At 42.9% G+C, this 18678-nt stretch overlaps 1 protein-coding gene across 3 annotated transcripts in view; it reads left to right on the top strand.

The window, feature by feature from the left end:
* Positions 1-4800: 4800 nt before the first annotated feature.
* PLEKHB2 (pleckstrin homology domain containing B2) overlaps positions 4801-18678 on the top strand; it is a 49354-nt gene continuing 35476 nt past the window's right edge. For all 3 annotated transcript variants that reach the window (XM_022590524.2, XM_022590523.3, XM_089916939.1), the window contains exons 1-2: positions 4801-4930; positions 18339-18383. In XM_022590524.2, the coding sequence (XP_022446232.1) occupies positions 18347-18383 (37 nt within the window). In that variant the 5' untranslated portion in view covers positions 4801-4930; positions 18339-18346. The remainder of the gene's footprint in view (positions 4931-18338; positions 18384-18678) is intronic.

The raw sequence follows: 18678 nt of genomic DNA, 5'->3' as shown, positions 1-18678 counted from the left end.
ATTTAGAAAATATTCTCCTAATATTAAAAAACTATTACTATCCTATTCAGCAAAGAAGTCACTCACGTCATTGACAAACAACTGAAGTTCCAACAAGGTTATTTCACTTTGATCTTACTAGTTAACATAAAGGAAATAGCAACCCAGAGTACTCTGAGACATGAGAACAATAAGGTGTTTAAGCTTTGCAGTAGTTTGGTATGCAGCAATAGATAATCAATCATGAGCACCAGCCCAACTCCAGGCTCAGGTCACGAAATCAATCTAGTGATTCATTGTCTGCGTTTTTAAACATGGATTAGACTGGAAAATAAGAATGTAGAGCATGTGGCACAAGAGTAAGGGTAAGTACTGTTTGGTAAAAAGTTATTTTTATATAAATTTTTTTACTCATATGTTATGTACTGAGTTATGAAGTAAATTTATTATTGTAGGTGGGAGTCAGACAGTTTGAAAATACTATGCTAAGGCACTTGCCTAGAAGCAGAATTGTTTGGTCATAGGGTACCTGCACCTTAAAACTTACTAGGTAGTGCTGAATTGTTCTTTAAAGTGTTTGTGACAAGCTACACTATCCCCACTAAGATATGAACTCTGGTACCTTCACATATTTGTCACATTTACCATGAAGTTTTAGATTTTTGCCAAACAGGTAGGTATGAAATTGTATCTCAGGATTTTTTTTTTTTTTAGTTGAAGTAGTTGGTTTACAATATTGTGTTAGTTTCAGGTATACAGCAAAGTGATTCAGTTATATAGGTATATATTTTTTTCAGTTTATTTTCCATTATAAGTTATTACAAGATACTGAATATTATTTCCTGTGTTAAACAGTAAATCCTTGTTGCTTATCTATTTTATATATAGTAGTGTGTTCAGGATTGTTTTAATTTCCATTTCTTACATACCTGATGTACACCCTTGTAAACAATTTTTGGCTGGAGTTTCTGTTTATTATGGGATAGTTGCCTCAAAGAATTACTGGTTTAAAGAGTATGAAGTATTTTCTAAAATTTTTTTTGGTGGTGCCATGCGGCTTGAGGGGATCTTAGTTCCCTGACCAGGGATTGAACCCAGGCCCTCAGCAGTGAAAGTGCAGAGTCCTAACTATTGGGCCACCAGGGAGTTCCCAAGTATGAAGTATTTTAAACCTCTTGATATTATCAAATTTTATTCCAGGATTGTACCAATTTACATTTGCACAAGCAAGTGTATCACAGTGACCGTCTCATTAAATCTTTCTATTGAGTATTTCACTAAAAATCCTTTAAAATTTCCCACTATCTTTTAGATAGCTGGTGTGAAGCTGCTGCATAGCACAGGGAAATCAGCTCAGTGCTTTGTGACCACCTAGAGGGGTGGGATAGGGAGGGTGGGAGGGAGGCTCAAGAGGGAGGAGATATGGGGATATATGTATATGTATAGCTGATTAAATTTTTAAAAAATCTTTTAAAATTTGATCACTGAAAATCTGTATTTCATTTGTTTTAATTTGCAGTTGCTAGATTGCAGGCAAGATTCATTAAAAATATTTGTTGCATTCACATTTTTTCTTTTGTGAATGATTTATTCATATTTCCTTTGTCTTTTTTTTTTATGTTTATTTATTTGGCTGTGTTGGACCTTAGTTGCAGCACACGGGATCTTTGTTGCGGCATGTGGGATTTTTAGTTGTGGAATGTAGGATCTAGTTCCCTGACCAGATATAAAACCCAGGCCCCCTGCATTGGGAGCGTGGAGTCTTAGCCACTGGACCGCCATGGAAGTCTCTTTGCCTGTTTTTATATTGGAGTCTTAGTGTTTTTCTTGTCAACTATATATAAACTGAGGGTTTAATAGGAAAATAGCACTGTTTTCTGTTCACCATCTAGCTGGAGGCAAAGCTTTTGAGAGCACAAAACTCTGTTTTGGTTCTGCACATTGGGTTGAACACAGAGATCTATGTCTCTTCCCTTCCAAGGCCCTATTAAGGTAAAAGAAAATGTATTTGTAAAAGTTCTGGAAAACAAGTTAAGGGCACTGTCAGTTAACCAAACATTTTGAGACAATTGAGCATGAGAGAAAGCAATTGGGGTTGGAGGCTTCTGATTCAAGACGGCAGATCAAGAATACACTTTTACACTTCTATTTTCTCCTTAGACTTTTATGAAATAGATGATAGATGTTTAAAAAATAATAGGCAGCACAGAAAACTGAAGCAGTAGTAGAGGCCCTGGTTGGGTGGGGGAGGGAAAGGACTCACTTTCAAGTGGATGGTTCAAATAGGCAGAAAAACCTGCAACCCAGAGCAAGCGTGATGGGGGCAGAGGGGAAAGGTGGTGAGAAATGGGCCTGTAAACAAGAACAGTAACTGCAAGGCTGCCTGTGCCACAGCTACACCCCATCTCTCTTCCCCATTCTTGTGTGCATTGGGAGTTTCATGCTTATAGTGGGCAAAAACCCGACTGCTCTCCTCAAAAGAAATTGACTCAACTGAAGAAAGCCAAGGCTTCTCAGCAGATGTCGAGGGCAAAATAAAGTCAAATATAAGTGCACAGAACTCATTGTTTCCTACCCAATAGAGGTAGTTCCAGCATTTCCTCATAGGAGGAACAAAGGTGTATCAAGCTCAGTGGAAGAGCTTCCTATTCCTGAGCTGCACTTTGCTTTGGCTCAACCCACACTCTGTTCTCACTAGAATTGTATGTCTGTTGGGATGGATTTGGGGTACTGATGAAAATTGTGGGGCTGGTGAAGTCCAACTGCTCTACCCTAAGTGGCACATCTGCTATAGGTAGATAGAGAGATAGATAGATAGGTGCTGCAGGAAAATAAAAAGTAATCCAACAAAGAGAACATGAGAGCTGTGATTCATTTAGAAAAGGTAAAGGAAGCTGGAAAAAAAGGATGTGTATTACCTCCTGTTACTTGGAAGATTCTCATTCCAGATTATGTGGGATTGGCAGGGGGATGATATTTTACTTCATGTCCTATTTAGCTTTTCTTTTTTAACCACAAGAACTTATCACTTTCTTTTTTGCAATAAAGAAAGAGTACTAGTAATTGGGAAGTGGGGCCAATCAGGTTATAATTTGGTTTGCCTGGGTTGAGGACCACACATTGTATGGAGCCAAGGAGTCAAGCAGCTGATGGAAGCAGAGACCCAGTGTGGTTCCCTGAAGCACACCTTTCAGTATTGGCCACATATTTCGTACTGGGAGATGTGTGGCTTACCCAACGTTAGCCTTCTCCCTACTGTAATTTTCTTGTCAGCAGGCCTGGACAGAAAGCCAATTTTATTAACCAGAAAACTTACTAGTGGGTGCACCTGCTCCAGTTCCCAGAACATCTACCTTCACCAAACTGGATTCAAGTATTACTTTTTCTTGTTGTTAAGTTGTTAAAGTGATTTTTAAGTTGTTTGAGTGATGCATTAAAGAAAATTTGGAAAGTACAGAAAAGTAGGAAGAAGAAATAAGTCATGCACAATCCCATCACTCAAAGACAATATGTTAGTGTATTTTTGGACACTCCAAATCCCTGAAAGATAGGTACCTAACACTGAAGGTAGTCAGAGTTAGACTTGTAGCTCTACAGAGAGAGGTCAGTATCCCCCGACGATACTGAGGGACTATACCCTTCACTCAGTTTCCCCTAAAGTTAACATCTTACATAACCATGGTACACTTGTCAAAACTAAAAATAGCTAATAATTACAATTAACTAAAATCAAGAATTTATTTGGAACTTACAATTTTTTTCACTAACATTTTTTTTCCCTGTTACAGGATCCCATCCAGGACACTACACTGCATGTGAGTTTCTCAGTCTTTCTTTGTTTTTCATGACCTTCATAGTTTTGAGGAATACTGGTGAGGTTTTTTTTTTTTAAATATTTATTCATTTATTTATTTGGCTGTGCTGGGCCTTAGCTGCGGCACGCGGGATCTTTTATTTGCAGCATGTGGGATCTAGTTCCCTGAGCAGGGATCAAAGCTGGGCCCCCTACATTGGGAGCGCGGAGTCATAGCCACTGGACCACCAGGGAAGTCCCTGGTGAGGTATTTTGTGGAATATCCCTCAATTGGGATTTGTCTGCTGTTTTTCTCATAGTTAGACCGGGGCTATGCTTGTTTTGGGGAGTATGACTGCAGGAAAAGTGACCTTGTCATTATGTCGTATCAAGGGTAAATACTATCAACAAGACTTATTGCTGTTGAAGTTAACCTTGATCACGTGGTTGAGTAGCGTTTGTCAGGTTTCTCCTCCGTAGAAGTTATTTTTCCCCTTTCCAACACTGCACTCTGGGAGGAAGTGACCATGCACAGCCCACGCTCAGGGGTGCGTGGGTGGAGATTAATACACCCTCTGTATGGAGCATGATTAATTAGAATTCTATAAGGAAGAGTTAGCTCCTCTCCCCAGTAATGTATTTAATTATTTATTTACAGCAGAATGGACTCTAATATACTTATTTTATATTCTAAGTTATAACTGTGCCAGGTTTGGGCACTGGAAGCTGTTTCAGGTTGCCTCCTACGTCCCTTGACAGGCCTACACGCATTATTTTTGAGCATTCCGCACTTCTGGCGCTACACGATGCTCCAATCAGCTGTACTTCCCCCGAAGCAGTTCTAGAGTCAGTCGTTTCTCTAAAGAGCCCTGCCCGGCTCCTTTCACTGGAGGGTGGTACTTATAAGCAAGATCAGGGGGCCTACAGTTCCTCTTCAGGTGAAACTTAAGCCTGCGCACCCCACGCAACAGCCAGGCTTGCCCGGGCCCCACCGAACCTCCCGGCCTGCAGTGCGTGCCGTGCGCATGCGCGCCGGGGAGACGTGCCGTCGGACGGCAGCCAAAACGCTGGCGTGAGACAGTCGGAGCCGAGAAGTCCGGCAGTGTCCTTGCACTCCCGCCCTGCTTCGGTACGCGGCTGCGGCCGGAGGCTTTGCAGGTGAATGTTCCTGTCCGGTCCGGGCGACCCAGACCCCCTCGGGCCGGGCTCACCCACCCCACGCCCTTCCAGGGAGACCCCAGGCCCGCGCCCTCCGTTCCCCACCCCGGGCGTCGGTCCCTCCGGAGCCTCTCCAGGAGACTCCCGTCAGCGCCCCCCAGCCCCACCCGAGTCCTTCCCCTCTCCTCTCCCCTTCCTTCCTCTCCCCACTCCCCTTCCCCCTCGCCTCCCTTCCCCGGATCCCTCCGGAGCCTCCCCTAGAGCCGCCCGCTCGCCGCCCCTCCGGAGCAGACCCCCCTCCCCTTCCCCCTCCCCCGGTCAGTCTAGAGTCTCCCCTGGAGCCGCCCGCCCCGCCAGAGCGCTCCTGCTGCCGCCCCCCTTCCTGCAGGTGATCCCCGCCGGCACCCCGCCTTTCTGCCCGCGGGGCGCAGGTCTCCGGCCCTGCAGCCCGTCTGGTCGAGGGGATTGGGGCTCTTTTTGGTTATCCTGCCGCCCGGAGGTCGCAGCCTCCTTAAGGAGTCCGGAATGGCATTGAAGCTGTGCGCTCTCGGGTGGGGCCCGCCTCCGCTCGTTTCACCTACTCTTGGTTTTGCAGTGTCGTTGGCTCTAAGTGCTTGGTGTTGTATTATAGGTCTTTTTCCACGTTTGATTCTCTCACCTAACTACATGGGGAACCCCGAAGGTCAGGGGTTTTCATTTCGCGTCAGAGTAGTGTTTTTTGTTTGTTTTTAACTCAAAAATAGAGTAATTTACACAGAAAAGTCTGCATAAATGACCAAATAGTAAAGTTCCAGGTTTTCAGCGTGAGTGGGGGAAAGGAATGAGGTGGGACGATCACAGTGTCAAAAGATCCAGGGGAACATGCATGGTTAATTCCAAACGCTGTTGACTCCTGAGAAGCTTTCGTTGTTTTAATACCTCCTCTGACTAGGACGCGGTGGAGCCTCTGCCGGGGGAGCGGCGCTTAGTCTAAAGGGAGGGAAGTTCCTGGGTCTTGGTAGTCTTTGAGGAAACCAGCGCCAATGCAGGAAGTGACTTGTGTAAAAGTCACGAGGGGAATTAGGGCCCAAGCTGGGACTGTTAACTACCTGTTTATTTACGACGCTTAATGTTTGTCTGACAAATTAATGATCAAAATATCTGTGTATGTGTGCGTGTGCTTCTGCGACTGGTTCTGTTGTGCTCAGGAGTGGCCCCTGGGCTGGGCTGATGGTTATTGATGGGAGGTGGGTATTGGGAAGAGAGCTGGGCAGGTGCTTGTCTGGGCTTCCCTTGTGCTTGGTGTTTACTCAGTGGGGTAGTGATTCCTTAACTCCCCCCATCTCTGAGGGCAGGAATCAAGCATATGTTGCAGGATTATCCTGGCAGATAAGAGTGTCTCACACAGTGTAGGTGGTCAGTAAATGCTTCCTGAAGGAGGCTGCAGAAAAGAGCTCAGAACCTGACAATGGTTCTTTACTAGCATATTTTTAATGGTGTTAGCACATTCTGTAGGTAAATTTCCTGATAATCTCAGGGACTAAATTTGTGAAATGTATAGGTCAGTGGTATAGAAAGAACAGATACCACTCTTGAGGCAGTCATATTACTCCTTGGGGGAAGATAGAGGTTTTTCTTTTCTTTTCTTTTTTAATTAATTTTTATTGGAGTATAGTTGTTTTTCAATGTTCTGTTTCTGCTGTACAGCAAAGTGAATCAGCTGTACGTATACATATATCCCCTCTTTTTTGGATTTCCTTCCCATTTAGGTCACCACAGAGCACTGAGTAGAGAGGTTTTTCTTGACTCTCTCTAGAAGGTTTGCTATACTTCCTAGCTTGCCATCCTACATTAATATTTGGGTTCTTTCTCCTTTCCTCTGTCTTTTTTCTTTTTTACTGGATGTCTAAAGAAATTAAAGAATTACTTTATTAGTGTCAGTAACTGCCAAAAACTGCTGAGTAAAATAAACTATTAAAAATGTTACAAAAAGTGGGCTAGTTGAACCAGTCATGTTTTATTTGTTGTGTATTTGCTTCTGAACTTGATCATGAGGCCAGAGTTGAACTTTCTTGCCTCTTTGTTTTAGTCTGTCTGTCCTTTGATGAGTGCTTATTATTGGGCTTGTTATTAAGAACTGATTGCTACCTGAAATGGCCAACACCACATATGAACTGACTGGGATGGATCACCCAGTCCTTCTTGTCCCCTGTGTCGTTTTGGAGTCCTTGAAAAACAGAGTTTTCCTCTCTTTGATAAGGAAACAACTTTCACGGCTAAAATAATAGGTCTTCTAGTTAACACATTCTGAAAGTAGATTTCCTGATAATCTCAGGGACTGAATTTGTGAAATGTGTAGGTCAGTGGTACAGAAAGAACAGATACCACTCTTTTCTTTTTTCTTTTTTTTGGCCACGCTTCGCAGCTTGTGGGATCTTAGTTCCCCGACCAGAGATCAAACCTGGACTCTTGGCAGTGAGAGCACGGAGTCCTAACCACTGGACCGCCAGGAAGTCCCCAGATATCACTCTTGAGGTAGTCATATTATTCCTTGGGAAGATAGAGTGCTAACTAGAGGAGCCAGGCAAAGTGGGTTTTCAGTTCAGAACTGTCAGATTCCAAAGGCAATATTCTTTCCACCTCTTAAGTTGGTCCCTTTTGGATTCAATGATTTTTACAGTGATTTGAGTTCATATTTTAAAATAACTTGAATTGGGGAATTCCCAGGCGGTCCAGTGATTAGGACTGGCTCTCACTGCTCAGTCCCTGGTTGGGGAACTAAGATTCCACAAGCCTCGAGGCGTGGCCAAACAAACAAACCTCAAAAACTTGAATTGTTGAATATGGTTTGTATTTTTAAAACTTTCTGTAGGTTTTATTGGCATGTGAGTAATGTGGGTATTTTGCAGTTAGTTTGCTGGCATCCTCTAGAGACCAGCAGCAGATCAGACTTTAGTGAGTTTTAGTTTATGCATTAGATCCTGCTCCAGGATATAAATAATAGTGAAAGGTTGAAATAAGTTATGGAGAGTGGAGTTCAACAAGGTACGTCAAAAAGCTACTCCTGTTCCTTCAGAGACTAATTTAGTTATGTATTCTGGGAAGGTTTTTGGTTTGATTTTTTTTTTTTTTTTCCCTTCTAGGTATGTGTTCAAATTTTGACTGTCAGGCACATCTTACTAAGTCTTCTAAGCCATTTGAGAAGCAGCCTGATGTGCTTCTGTCTTCTAGAATGTTTTAGGCAAATTTTAGTCAGGTGGATAGTGAGGAAATAATAGCAAAAATAGTAGTAATAATTGCTGTGGGAGCAGCTACCATTTGTTATTTTTAGTAACTAACAGGTACTATGCAAACACAAGTTATTTCACCCAATTTTCCAAACATCCTATCAAGTAGCTGTTAGTATTCTCATTGTATAGATGAAGAAACTAAGGCTTGGAAAAGTTAAATAACTTGCCCAAGGTAATTTATAAGTGACTGAGCCAGGATATAAACGCAGTTCTTTTAACTTCAAAGCCTGTATTATGAAACATTAGGCTCTATGAATTTTTCAAAGCATATTATCAAAATCATACTTTATGATTTTTGATTGCTAAGAATATACTAAGTTTCTCCCCCCATTTTAAAGAACTCTTAGAAGGGAGGTTCAAGAAAATGGTGTTCATCTAGGGTTTTTTTTTTTTTTGTATGTTTGAGGATAATTCAAATCATTGCATACATGTTCACATTTATCAAAATAATACATATACATAGATTGAAAAGCCAAATAGCACTTTAAACCTCAGAGTCAAAAAATACTCACTCCCTTTCCATTAACTAGAGACAAACGTTTTCACCTTTTCTTAGCTGCCTTTTTTACATTTATATTCGGGACACGATAACATTGCTGTTGATTTAGATGTAATCTTTGACTTCTTGCCATAGAAGACTTCTGCCTCCTGTAAACACTCTTCTTGAGTCCACCAGACTCTCTTAGATGTCAGGCTCTGTCCCCTTCCCCTTCCCCTCCCCCACCCCCCAACACTGTCCTCCAGTCTGGACTGGTTTCTTTTCTAGGCTTGTGGCACAGCTGTCTCCCTGGGACTTCCCTTCACCTGCATCCCCTAGTTCCTCTTGGTTTATGCTCTCATTTTGGTGGAATACATTCTTTGCTAGGCTCTGGAAACAGGGTAGGGTACATGGAAGGTAAATCTTAAGTCTTTCAGCATGCGTGTAAATGTCTTTATTTTATCTACTTGATTGATAATTTGACTGGGTATGGAATTCTGGCTTGAAAATAATTTTCTCTCAGCATTTTGAAGATATTGATCCATTGCCTTCCAGCTTCCAGCATTGTGGATGAAGATGCCCTAATGCTTTGTTTATCCTTTATGTGACCTCCGTTTTGCTCTGGGAAGTTTTTAGGTTCTATTCTTTGTCCGTAGAGTTCTGAAATTTCAGTTATAAACCTTACCGAGGATCTTTTAAAATTCATCTTGCTGAACACTCATTAAATGTCTAGAAATGTGTCTAGAAATATATTGTCTAGAAATGTGTCTAGAAATGTATTGTCCTGTTCTGGAAAATGTTTGTATAGTACTTTTTTTATACTTCTTTTGCTGGTTTATTTGTGAAACTCTCCTGTAAGCAGGATGTTTTATATCCCAGGCTTATCCTGTAATTTTTTTCATCTCTTGGCCTTTTTTTTCTTTTTTTCCTTTCAGAGAGATTTCCTCCATCATGATCTTTTCAGTTCTTCTATTTTAAATTTTGGTTAATCACGTTTAACTGAGAGCTCTGAATGTTCCTATTTTAGAACATTTTGGTTTTGTTTTTTGGTTACAATATTGTGTATCATCTTTCTGATAATAGTAATTTTTTAAAAACTTTTCCTTTGCTCCCTGCAATTGTCTCTGATTCCTGTGAGGTTTTTGAGTTTTTTTACTTTTATTTTTTTCAGTCTCTTTAAGCTTCCTCAGATGTCTGAACATACGTGCTATCTGTTTCTATTTAAGATATTAAAAAAACGGATTGAAAGTTCATGTGTTTGTTTAAAGTTTATCACTTGATGAGAATGCCTGTAGGGTTTTAGGCAGAGACCAGCTTTTTTTTTTTTTAATATCTTTTTAAAAATAAATTTATTTTTGGCTGCATTGGGTCTTGCTGCACGCGGGCTTTCTCTAGTTGTGGCGAGCAGGGGCTACTCTTTGTTGCGGTGTGCAGGCTTCTCATTGCGGTGGCTTCTCTTGTTGCGGAGCACGGGCTTCATTAGTTGTGGCGCATGGACTCAGTATTTGTGGCTCGTGGGCCACAGAGCACTAGCTCAGCATTTGTGGCACACGGGCTTAGTTGCTCTGTGGCTTGTGGGATCTTCCTGGACCAGGGCTCGAACCCATGTCCCCTGCGTTGGCAGGCAGATGCCTAACCACTGCGCCACCAGGAAAGCCCGGAGACCAGTTTTTTTATAGAAAAAATGTCAGTATCAATGAACCTTTGGCTGTGCCCTTCGTCCAGAGCTAGAGAGTCTGGGAGTTAAGTAAAGGAAGAGGACAGGGAGTTTAAGACATTCACTTACTCTGTTACTCCTCTAAGTTTGGCATCTCTCTTCCACTCTGAGCTACCCCTGGTGTCCCCAAGACTAGAGCCTCAGTGTTTCAGCTTTTCCAGAAAGACGATCCTCAGGATTGGGGAGGGTAGTTGCCTGGATGTGTAGAGGGCCTACTAACTCTTCTTAAAGACTTTCAGTAAATTCTGATATTCTTCCCCACCTTCAGCATTATCTCATACTTCCAGTTTCTGAATCTTTACAGTGTTCTGTGGCTAGGGTTGGCTTGCTGTGTTTTGGCTTATTAGCACATGAAAAGCAGAGAAAGCTTTTTATATTTTATATTAGTGACTACTTGTTCATTTGCCTTTAAAACTTTCTCAGCATTTTTAGCATCTAATCTGCTTTTGTCTCTGCTGCGATTCTCTTTGTGTTTGTGGATTTATGCCTTGTTTTCCCCTTAACTGTCATTTTAGTTGCATTTCAGGAGAGAGCAGAGTTAGGTGTTTAATCTGTCATTAATGTTGGAAATAGCAAAGCAGTCACCAGCATGGGTGATCTTTACGTTATTCATAGATCTTTTGTCTTGGATTCTCATTTTTAAATTTTTAAAATATTTATTGATTTCTAGTTTTGGCTGTGCTGGGTCTTGGTTGCAGCATGTGGGATCCTCCGCTGAGGCACACGGGCTCCTCGTTGTGTGGTTCAGGCTTCTCTCTAGTTGTGGCATGTGGGCTTAGTTGCCCTGCGACATGTGGGGTCTTAGTTCCCCGTCTGGGGATCAAACCCGTGTCTCCTGCATTGGAAGGCGATTCTTAACCACTGGACCACCAGGGAAATCCCTGGATTCTCATTTTAATGCCACTGTTGTGTCTTCTGTTTTTGAAAATAACTCTCATGTGATTTGTAGTGTTTAGTATCAAGAAATATGTATTTTCCAGAAATATGTAATATTTCTATATACTGTAGAGGGAAAAATGGGAAGATGGATTTTTTTTTTTTTTTTTTTTTTTTTTGCGGTACGCGGGCCTCTCGCTGTCGTGGCTTCTCGCGTTGCGGAGCACAGGCTCCGGACGCGCAGGCTCAGCGGCCATGGCTCATGGGCCCAGCCGCTCCGCGGCATGTGGGATCTTCCTGGACCGGGGCACGAACCCGTGTCCCCTGCATCGCCAGGCGGACTCTCAACCACTGCGCCACCAGGGAAGGCCGGGAAGATGGATTTTTAAAGTCTGCCTTTTTTTCTTTTTCCCCTCAGAGCACTGGTCCTAGGTAACCTCAACGCAGGGCAGGCTAGCAGGATTCAGGACCAGGAATTGGTCTAGGCTAATGAGTAGGGTACCTGTTTTAGGCAGTGGCATGTGAATGCTCTATAAGGCTGAGGGCAAGTAGGCTGAGTGATAGGCAATGGTTTCTCCTCCTCTGCTTTGTGGTCAGGGTTCAGGATACATTGGAGGAGCTTGGCAGGGGACAGACTCTAGATAGAAGGATTTAGCTGTGGTCCAGCATAGGTAAGGTGGGTCATTTGGGAGCAGATGAGGCAGCTGCTTATTTAAGTACTTGTTACCCTTGGTGTCTCTTACTTACATGGCCCAGTGTGGGGGTCTGTATTGTGTTACATCTTGCTTATGGGTTGGGAGCCAGAGGCGAGGGTGCTCTTGCTGATGAGGCAGTACGCTCCAGTGGTGATGGGATACCAACATGGTACCTGACAGCAGAGGCTGGTAGACACAAAGGACACATACCTTTTTAATGGAGATAAAGAACTTACTTTTCTGCCCTCAGAGGACTGCCCATCTTGCGGTCTCTGCTAGATGGTAAAATGTCCAGCCTCAGTCCCCCAAGAAGATGACTGTTGGCTGATAATGTTGCCTGATCTGAGTGAAGACACCACAGGTGCTTTAGGAAGCTCCTTTATTTTATTTTTATTTTTTTAAAATAAGTTTATTTATTTTATTTTTGGCTGGGTTGGGTTTTTGTTGCTGCGTGTGGGCTTTCTCTAGTTGCGGTGAGTGGGGGCTACTCTTCGTTGCGGTGCACGGGCTTCTCATTGAGGTGGCTTCTCTTGTTGTGGAGCATGGGCTCTAGGTGCGTGGGCTTCTGTAGTTGTGGCATGCAGGCTCAGTAGTTGTGGTGCACGGGCTTAGTTGCTCCACGGCATGTGGGATCTTCCCGGACCAGGGATTGAACCTGTGGCCCCTGCATTGGCAGGCAGATTCTTAACCACTGTGCCACCAGGGACGTCCAGGAAGCTCCTTTAATATCCTCTTGGTTTCTTCTGACTTCTGGAGATTGGCTTGTAAGTGCTTGCCCAGAAAGTGCAAGTAACCAAACTCAGCGCATTGCTGAGGGGTTCTTTTCCAGGAGTCATTTCTCCCCAGCAGTGTAAGTTTTAAGATGGTTTGAAACCTGTTCCTGTGGTCTTCTCTGCTGCCTATGTAGCAGTACACTTGAGTCCTTAACTCAGAAATCTAGACTTTTTGTCTTAAAAAAGAAATCCTAACATCTTAGACAGTAAACAACAAACATCTCTTACTTGTTAATTCAATAACTGTTTGAATTATTTACTGAGAGGAAGGAATTACACAAATCAAAGTGTTTAACCTTTTTTTTTAACCCCCCTGCATCTCCCCCACCCCAGTTGTGAAATTGAAGTCACATTGGAAGGTGTGTTTCTCTAACACATTCTATAGTGATGTATATGGTTTTAATCATTTTATACTTAGGATGCCTTTTAGTCTCAGTTGGTTCTAATGAACCATAATTATTATTTTCACATTGGTACCCATGTTGTCACAATTTGGCCATTAGATGCCGTTTCTTCAGCTGGTTGACTTTTCTTTTTCCTGAAATCATCTTTGTTTTTTGACAGTAAGACAACTTAGGCACATCTTGAGGCGCCCTGTCCCTGAATTGTAACCAGCTCGTTTTCAAGGAGTACTGGCTCCTTTTAGAGGAGACCAGTATTAGAGATAAAGATCTGGACATGTGAGATTGTTTCACATAATGACTAATGGTAGACAGGATGATACCAGATAAGAAGCTACTTGAGTCCGCAGAACAACTACCCTTTTATAAAAAGTCGTGGGTTTCTGTTGCTAATTTCAGTTCAGGTTTCTTTCTACCTTGTAATCTAATTTTCTCTTTCTTTAATAGTTTGGAAATATTTTATATAGGCACGCCAGAGATACGTTTATAATGTTGTCCTCTCGATGGAGAAGGTTTTTTTTCCATTTTAAATTCTTGACTCCAGTGGCCTGAAATTGATTTCCAAGTTGGCTTTTCAGTTTTTTCTTTTCTTAGTACATTTATTTATTTTATTTATTTATTTTTGGCTGCGTTGGGTCTTCGTTGCTGCACGCAGGCTTTCTCTAGTTGCGGTGAGCGGGGGGGGGGCTACTCTTCGTTGTGGTGCGAGGGCCTCTCATTGTGGTGGCTCCTCCCATTGCGGAGCACAGGCTCTAGGCACACAGGCTTCAGTAGTTGTGGCTCGCGGGCTCTAGAGCGCAGGCTCAGTAGTTGTGGCGCACGGGCTTAGCTGCTCCACGTCATGTGGGATTTTCCCACACCAGGGCTCGAACCCGTATCTCCTGCACTGGCAGGGGGATTCTTAACCACTGCGCCACCAGGGAAGCCCCAGTTTTCTCTTGTTGACATCCCTTGAGCCACATCTACCTGAGAAGTAAAAGAAACCCCGCCTCACCCCAAGGAAATGCCAAAGAAAACATAGGCACAATATCTGGCAACTCAGATGCTGACCCATACAATTAGTAGATAACTGGAAAGCTCTAGGTCCTTAAGGAACTCTGTTTTTAACTCTTTATTCTCCTGGATGCTACTGGTGGTGGTGTTAATCTTACAGCCACCTAAAGTTGTTGGACTCGGATTCTTGAAGACCTGTGAATAAATGAAGCTGTTCTTAATATCATTGTTAGGCTGAGCTGACATTTTGACTATTATGATTGTCAGCAAATAACAGCCAAATTAATATCAAGAATCATGAGAGATTTTAAAAAATTTACCACAGAATTTCGGGAGACTCCTTCCTGTTGCATCACATTTTTGCACTGTTCATTTGGTTCCATAACCAACTCAGAAGGTACCAGCAAAGTTGTATGACAACATTTCAGTCAGGTTTTAAATTTGTATTGTATCTAGGTAGCTCCCAATACATTCTACAAGTAATTTGTGATCTATTCCCAGCTATTTTCCAAAGAAAAATAAATGAGTTTATGTTATGATCGTAGGAAGTTTTAGTATAAATATCCAGGATTTGGCATGAGTTGAATACGTGTTATATACCCTTCCAGTTTTATGTTCTGGGGTAATAGTATCACTGCAGAGATGTGATGCTATCTATAACACTCCATCCTCTATCTTTTTAGCTTACAAGTTTAACCTGTTTCTTCCATTAGAATGTAAGCTAACATGAAAGCAGGGGTTTTAGCTTGGTCACTGCTGTATCCTTAGTGCCTGCTGCAAGGCTGGGCACACATTAGATGTTCAAAGAATATTTGTTGAATGAAAATATGTTGGTATTATTTCTTTGCCTTGAATCCTTTTGGAAGTAAATGATTGTTTTAGGATGTTTTAGGCTGCAAGTTGCAGGAAACTAGTTCAACTCAGTGTAAATAATGAAGAAATGCATCGTTTTGCTTAATGGAAAGCCTTGCATTAGCGGGAGATCCCTGGTTGGGTGAGTCAGTGACTCAGCAGTTAGCGCTACCATCTCAACAGTCAGCTGCCCTCAGGCTCATCCCTTCACTGTCAGCAGGTGTCTCGCAGCAGCAGTGAGCAGTGTGAACATGCACTGAGAGAAAGAGAAGAGACTGACTGCATCTAGTTCATCTGGGACTGTACGTTTGAGTACCTAAATGTGGGAGGGAAAAATGAAAAACGTCTTTCCTTTCTTGGTGAGGACAGACAGCATGAATTTGCAGAAACTGCAGGGAGACTAAGAACCTTCAGATTACAGGATTTTGGAGATGCTGGAATATAGGACGATTTGTGAGACTCGAGCCATTCTTAGACATGGGGAAAGTTAAATGAGGGAGAACTCATTTGTTCTTTTGAAGTGCCCGCTTGGGCTTGTGCTCCATTTTGCTAACCTTCCAAACCTTTGTGCCTTAAAGAGAATACCTGAAACTGCTAAAGTAGAAAACAAAAGTGGCCCGTAATCTCAGCCTCCAAATAATATGTGTTGATTTCAAAAATAAAATGATACAATACTTGCAAATGTTTTTTTAAAATTTATTTAATTTTATTTTTGGCTGCGTTGGGTCTTCGTTGCTGCACGTGGGCTTTTCTCTAGTTGTGGCGAGCAGGGGCTACTCTTCGTTGCGGTGCACGGGCTTCTCATTGCAGTGGCTTCTCTTGTTGCGAAGCACGGGCTGTAGGCTCATGGGCTTTAGTAGTTGTTGTGCGTGGGCTTCAGTAGTTGTGGCATGCGGGCTCAGTAGTTGTGGCTCGCGGGCTGTAGAGCGCAGGCTCAGTAGTTGTGGTGCACGGGCTTAGTTGCTCCGCGACATGTGGAATCTTCCTGAACCAGGGCTCGAACCCATGTCCCCTGCATTGGCAGGCAGATTGTTAACCACTGTGCCACCAGGGAAGCCCTGCAAGTTGTTTTAAAAAACTTAAATAGTATAGAAAGGCGTAATAGGCCTGAATAGTCACCCTCTTTTCTGACACATATGCAGCACTGCCTCATTCCTCTCCTCAGAGGTACACGTTGTTAACCGTTTTTATGATTCCTTCCAGAAAATAGCTGTGTGGGTATCAGCTACGCGTGCTCATCAGCACATACTGTTCTACTTCATTCCTTTTCACATCTGCATAATATGCCATGGGTGGAGGTGCTCATCCAGCAGTCCTCTTTCGTGGAGCCCTTTGGTTGGGGCTAGTGTTATACATGTGTTGGTGAACCTGTGTATGTTTATCAATGAGGCATATTTCTAGTAATGGTGAGAAAGCTAGGTCAAAGTATATGAATATCTAAAATTTGGATGGATATTGTCAAATTTCCCTCCCAAAATGTTAACAACAGTTTTCATTCCTGCCATTATGCTTTCTCCTTTCTGGGTATCATAGTTTTTCTCATTTGTGGCCCTCTGATAGGTAATATTGTTAACTTGTGATTTGACTTTTGTTAGTTGAATTGAGAGAGAAATGGAGTAGCTTATGAGTTTTTTGCCCATTCATGTTTCTTTTCCTGTGAACTGCCAAATGATTGTTGTTTCTGTTATAAGTGAGCTTTGTATGTGAAGGAAATTAACTCACTGCTGCCATATATATGGTTGTAAAACGTAGTTTTCTTAATCTTTTATTGGTCTTTTTGACTTTATTTTTTGCCACTCAGATTTTTATTTTTATGGAGTTAAATTTATCAACCTTTTTTTTCATGACTTCTGGTGTTCTGCTCTGACCTGGCCACTCCACCTGCTGACACCAGTGCGCACCTTACTGGGCTGTGTGCAGCTGTGTTCTAGGACTGCTTTATGTCTGTTAGATGTAAGTGGAGTTAGACTTAGTTAGGTGGACAGGGTGCTGAGGCTAAAGCCTAGGGTGCACGTGGGGGGTTGTATTGGCCGTATTAAGGAGGTGCTGGGTAAATTCCAGGTGGCCAGTGAGGTAAAATGGCTTTGGTTCTTTCCTCAGCTGACACTGAAAGGGCTAAGGATAGAGAGACCAAAGGGCTGTGATTTTGTGATATAATAAGAAACATATGAACTTCTAAAACTCTTGGAATTTCCTGAGAGATAGAGGTACTAGGGGTGTCTTTTTGTTGTCTTTTTATTCATAATAAACCCCTTTCAGCCATATCTAAGTTTATGTTAATGAGATGATGGGCCCCTAGATAACTTCAGGGTAGGGCTGGTTGCCAGAGGGACCAAGCTTGTGATGAGCAGGTTAGAGCTTTCAGCCCCAGGGGCTTCCCTGGTGGTGCAGTGTTAAGAATCCGCCTGCCAATGCAGGGGACATAGGTTCGAGCCCTGGTCCAGGAAGATCCCACATGCCACGGAGCAGCTAAGCCTGTGTGCCACAACTACTAAGCCTGTGCTCTAGAGGCCGTGAGCCACAACCACTGAAGCCTGCACACCTAGAGCCCATGCTCCGCAACAAGAGAAGCCACCGCAGTGAGAAGCCTGTGCACCGCAACGAAGAGTAGCCCCCGCTCGCCGCAACCAGAGAAAGCCTGCGTGCAGCAACAAAAACCCAACGCAGCCAAAAATAAAATAAATAAATGTATAAATAAAAAATAAAAAGAACTTTCAGCCCCATCCCTGGACCTCCAGAGATGGCAGAGAGGCTGGAGATGGAGCTTAAGGACCAGTGTCCAATGATGTAATCAGTCATGGCTACCTAATGGAACCTCCTTAAAAACCCCTAAATGACAGGGTTCCAGTGATCACATGGAGATGCTGGGAGAATGGTGCCTGGAGAGGCGTGGAAGCTCTGCGCTCTTCCCCCAATCCTTGTCCTCTGCATCTCTTCCATCTTGCTGTTCCTGAGTTGTATCCTTTTATAATGAATAGGTAATAGTAAGTAAAGTGCCTTCCTGAGTTCTGTGAGCCATACTAGCAAATTATCGGATCTCAGGAGGGGGTTGTGGGCACCCCCAATTTATAGATCAGAAATATGGGTGGCCCAGGACTTGTGTCTAAAGTGGGAGCATTCTTGTGGAACTGAGCCCTTAAGCTGTGAGGTCTGATGCTAAGTCCAGGTAGTTAGTGTCAGAATCTAATTGAATCATTAGACATCCAGTTGGTGTCCTGAGAATTGGAAAATTGGTTGTTGGTATGGAAAAACCCCACATATTTTGTGTCAGAAGTGTTGTGAGTAAAAACAGCTCATACGGGTCATTCTCTTTTCTGGGTATAATTTTGAGCCTGCCTGTTTCTTCTTCTACAGGTGGAAAGATGGCGTTTGTGAAGAGTGGATGGTTGCTGAGACAGAGTAAGTACAGGATGTGAGCCCCTTGGGCTGGGTTTAGTGTTGCCTTAGGGCACATCTTTATTTCTGTGGCTGACACTGCCAGTGTTTACAAACAAATAACAAAGTCTTACTAATGTTGTTGCCCTGGATTTCCTCTTGCAGATTTTTAGAGCTCTATGAACCATTTCTCTGCACACATGGAGCTTCTTGGTTGCTGCCTTGATAGGAACCAGGGGACAGTAATAGTCCCTGCTGGTTTCTCTTTTCTCACTAGCGTGCTATATTATTATTATTATTTGGCTACGCTGTGCGACAA

This window comes from Delphinapterus leucas, chromosome 8, assembly GCF_059928025.1.
Source record: "Delphinapterus leucas isolate spDelLeu-1000000601 "Yukka" chromosome 8, BTC_Dleu_Yukka2, whole genome shotgun sequence".
Classification (NCBI taxonomy): Eukaryota; Metazoa; Chordata; class Mammalia; order Artiodactyla; family Monodontidae; genus Delphinapterus; species Delphinapterus leucas.
The sequence above is the reverse complement of the archived record's forward strand: the minus strand, read 5'-3'. Positions and strand labels throughout refer to the sequence as shown.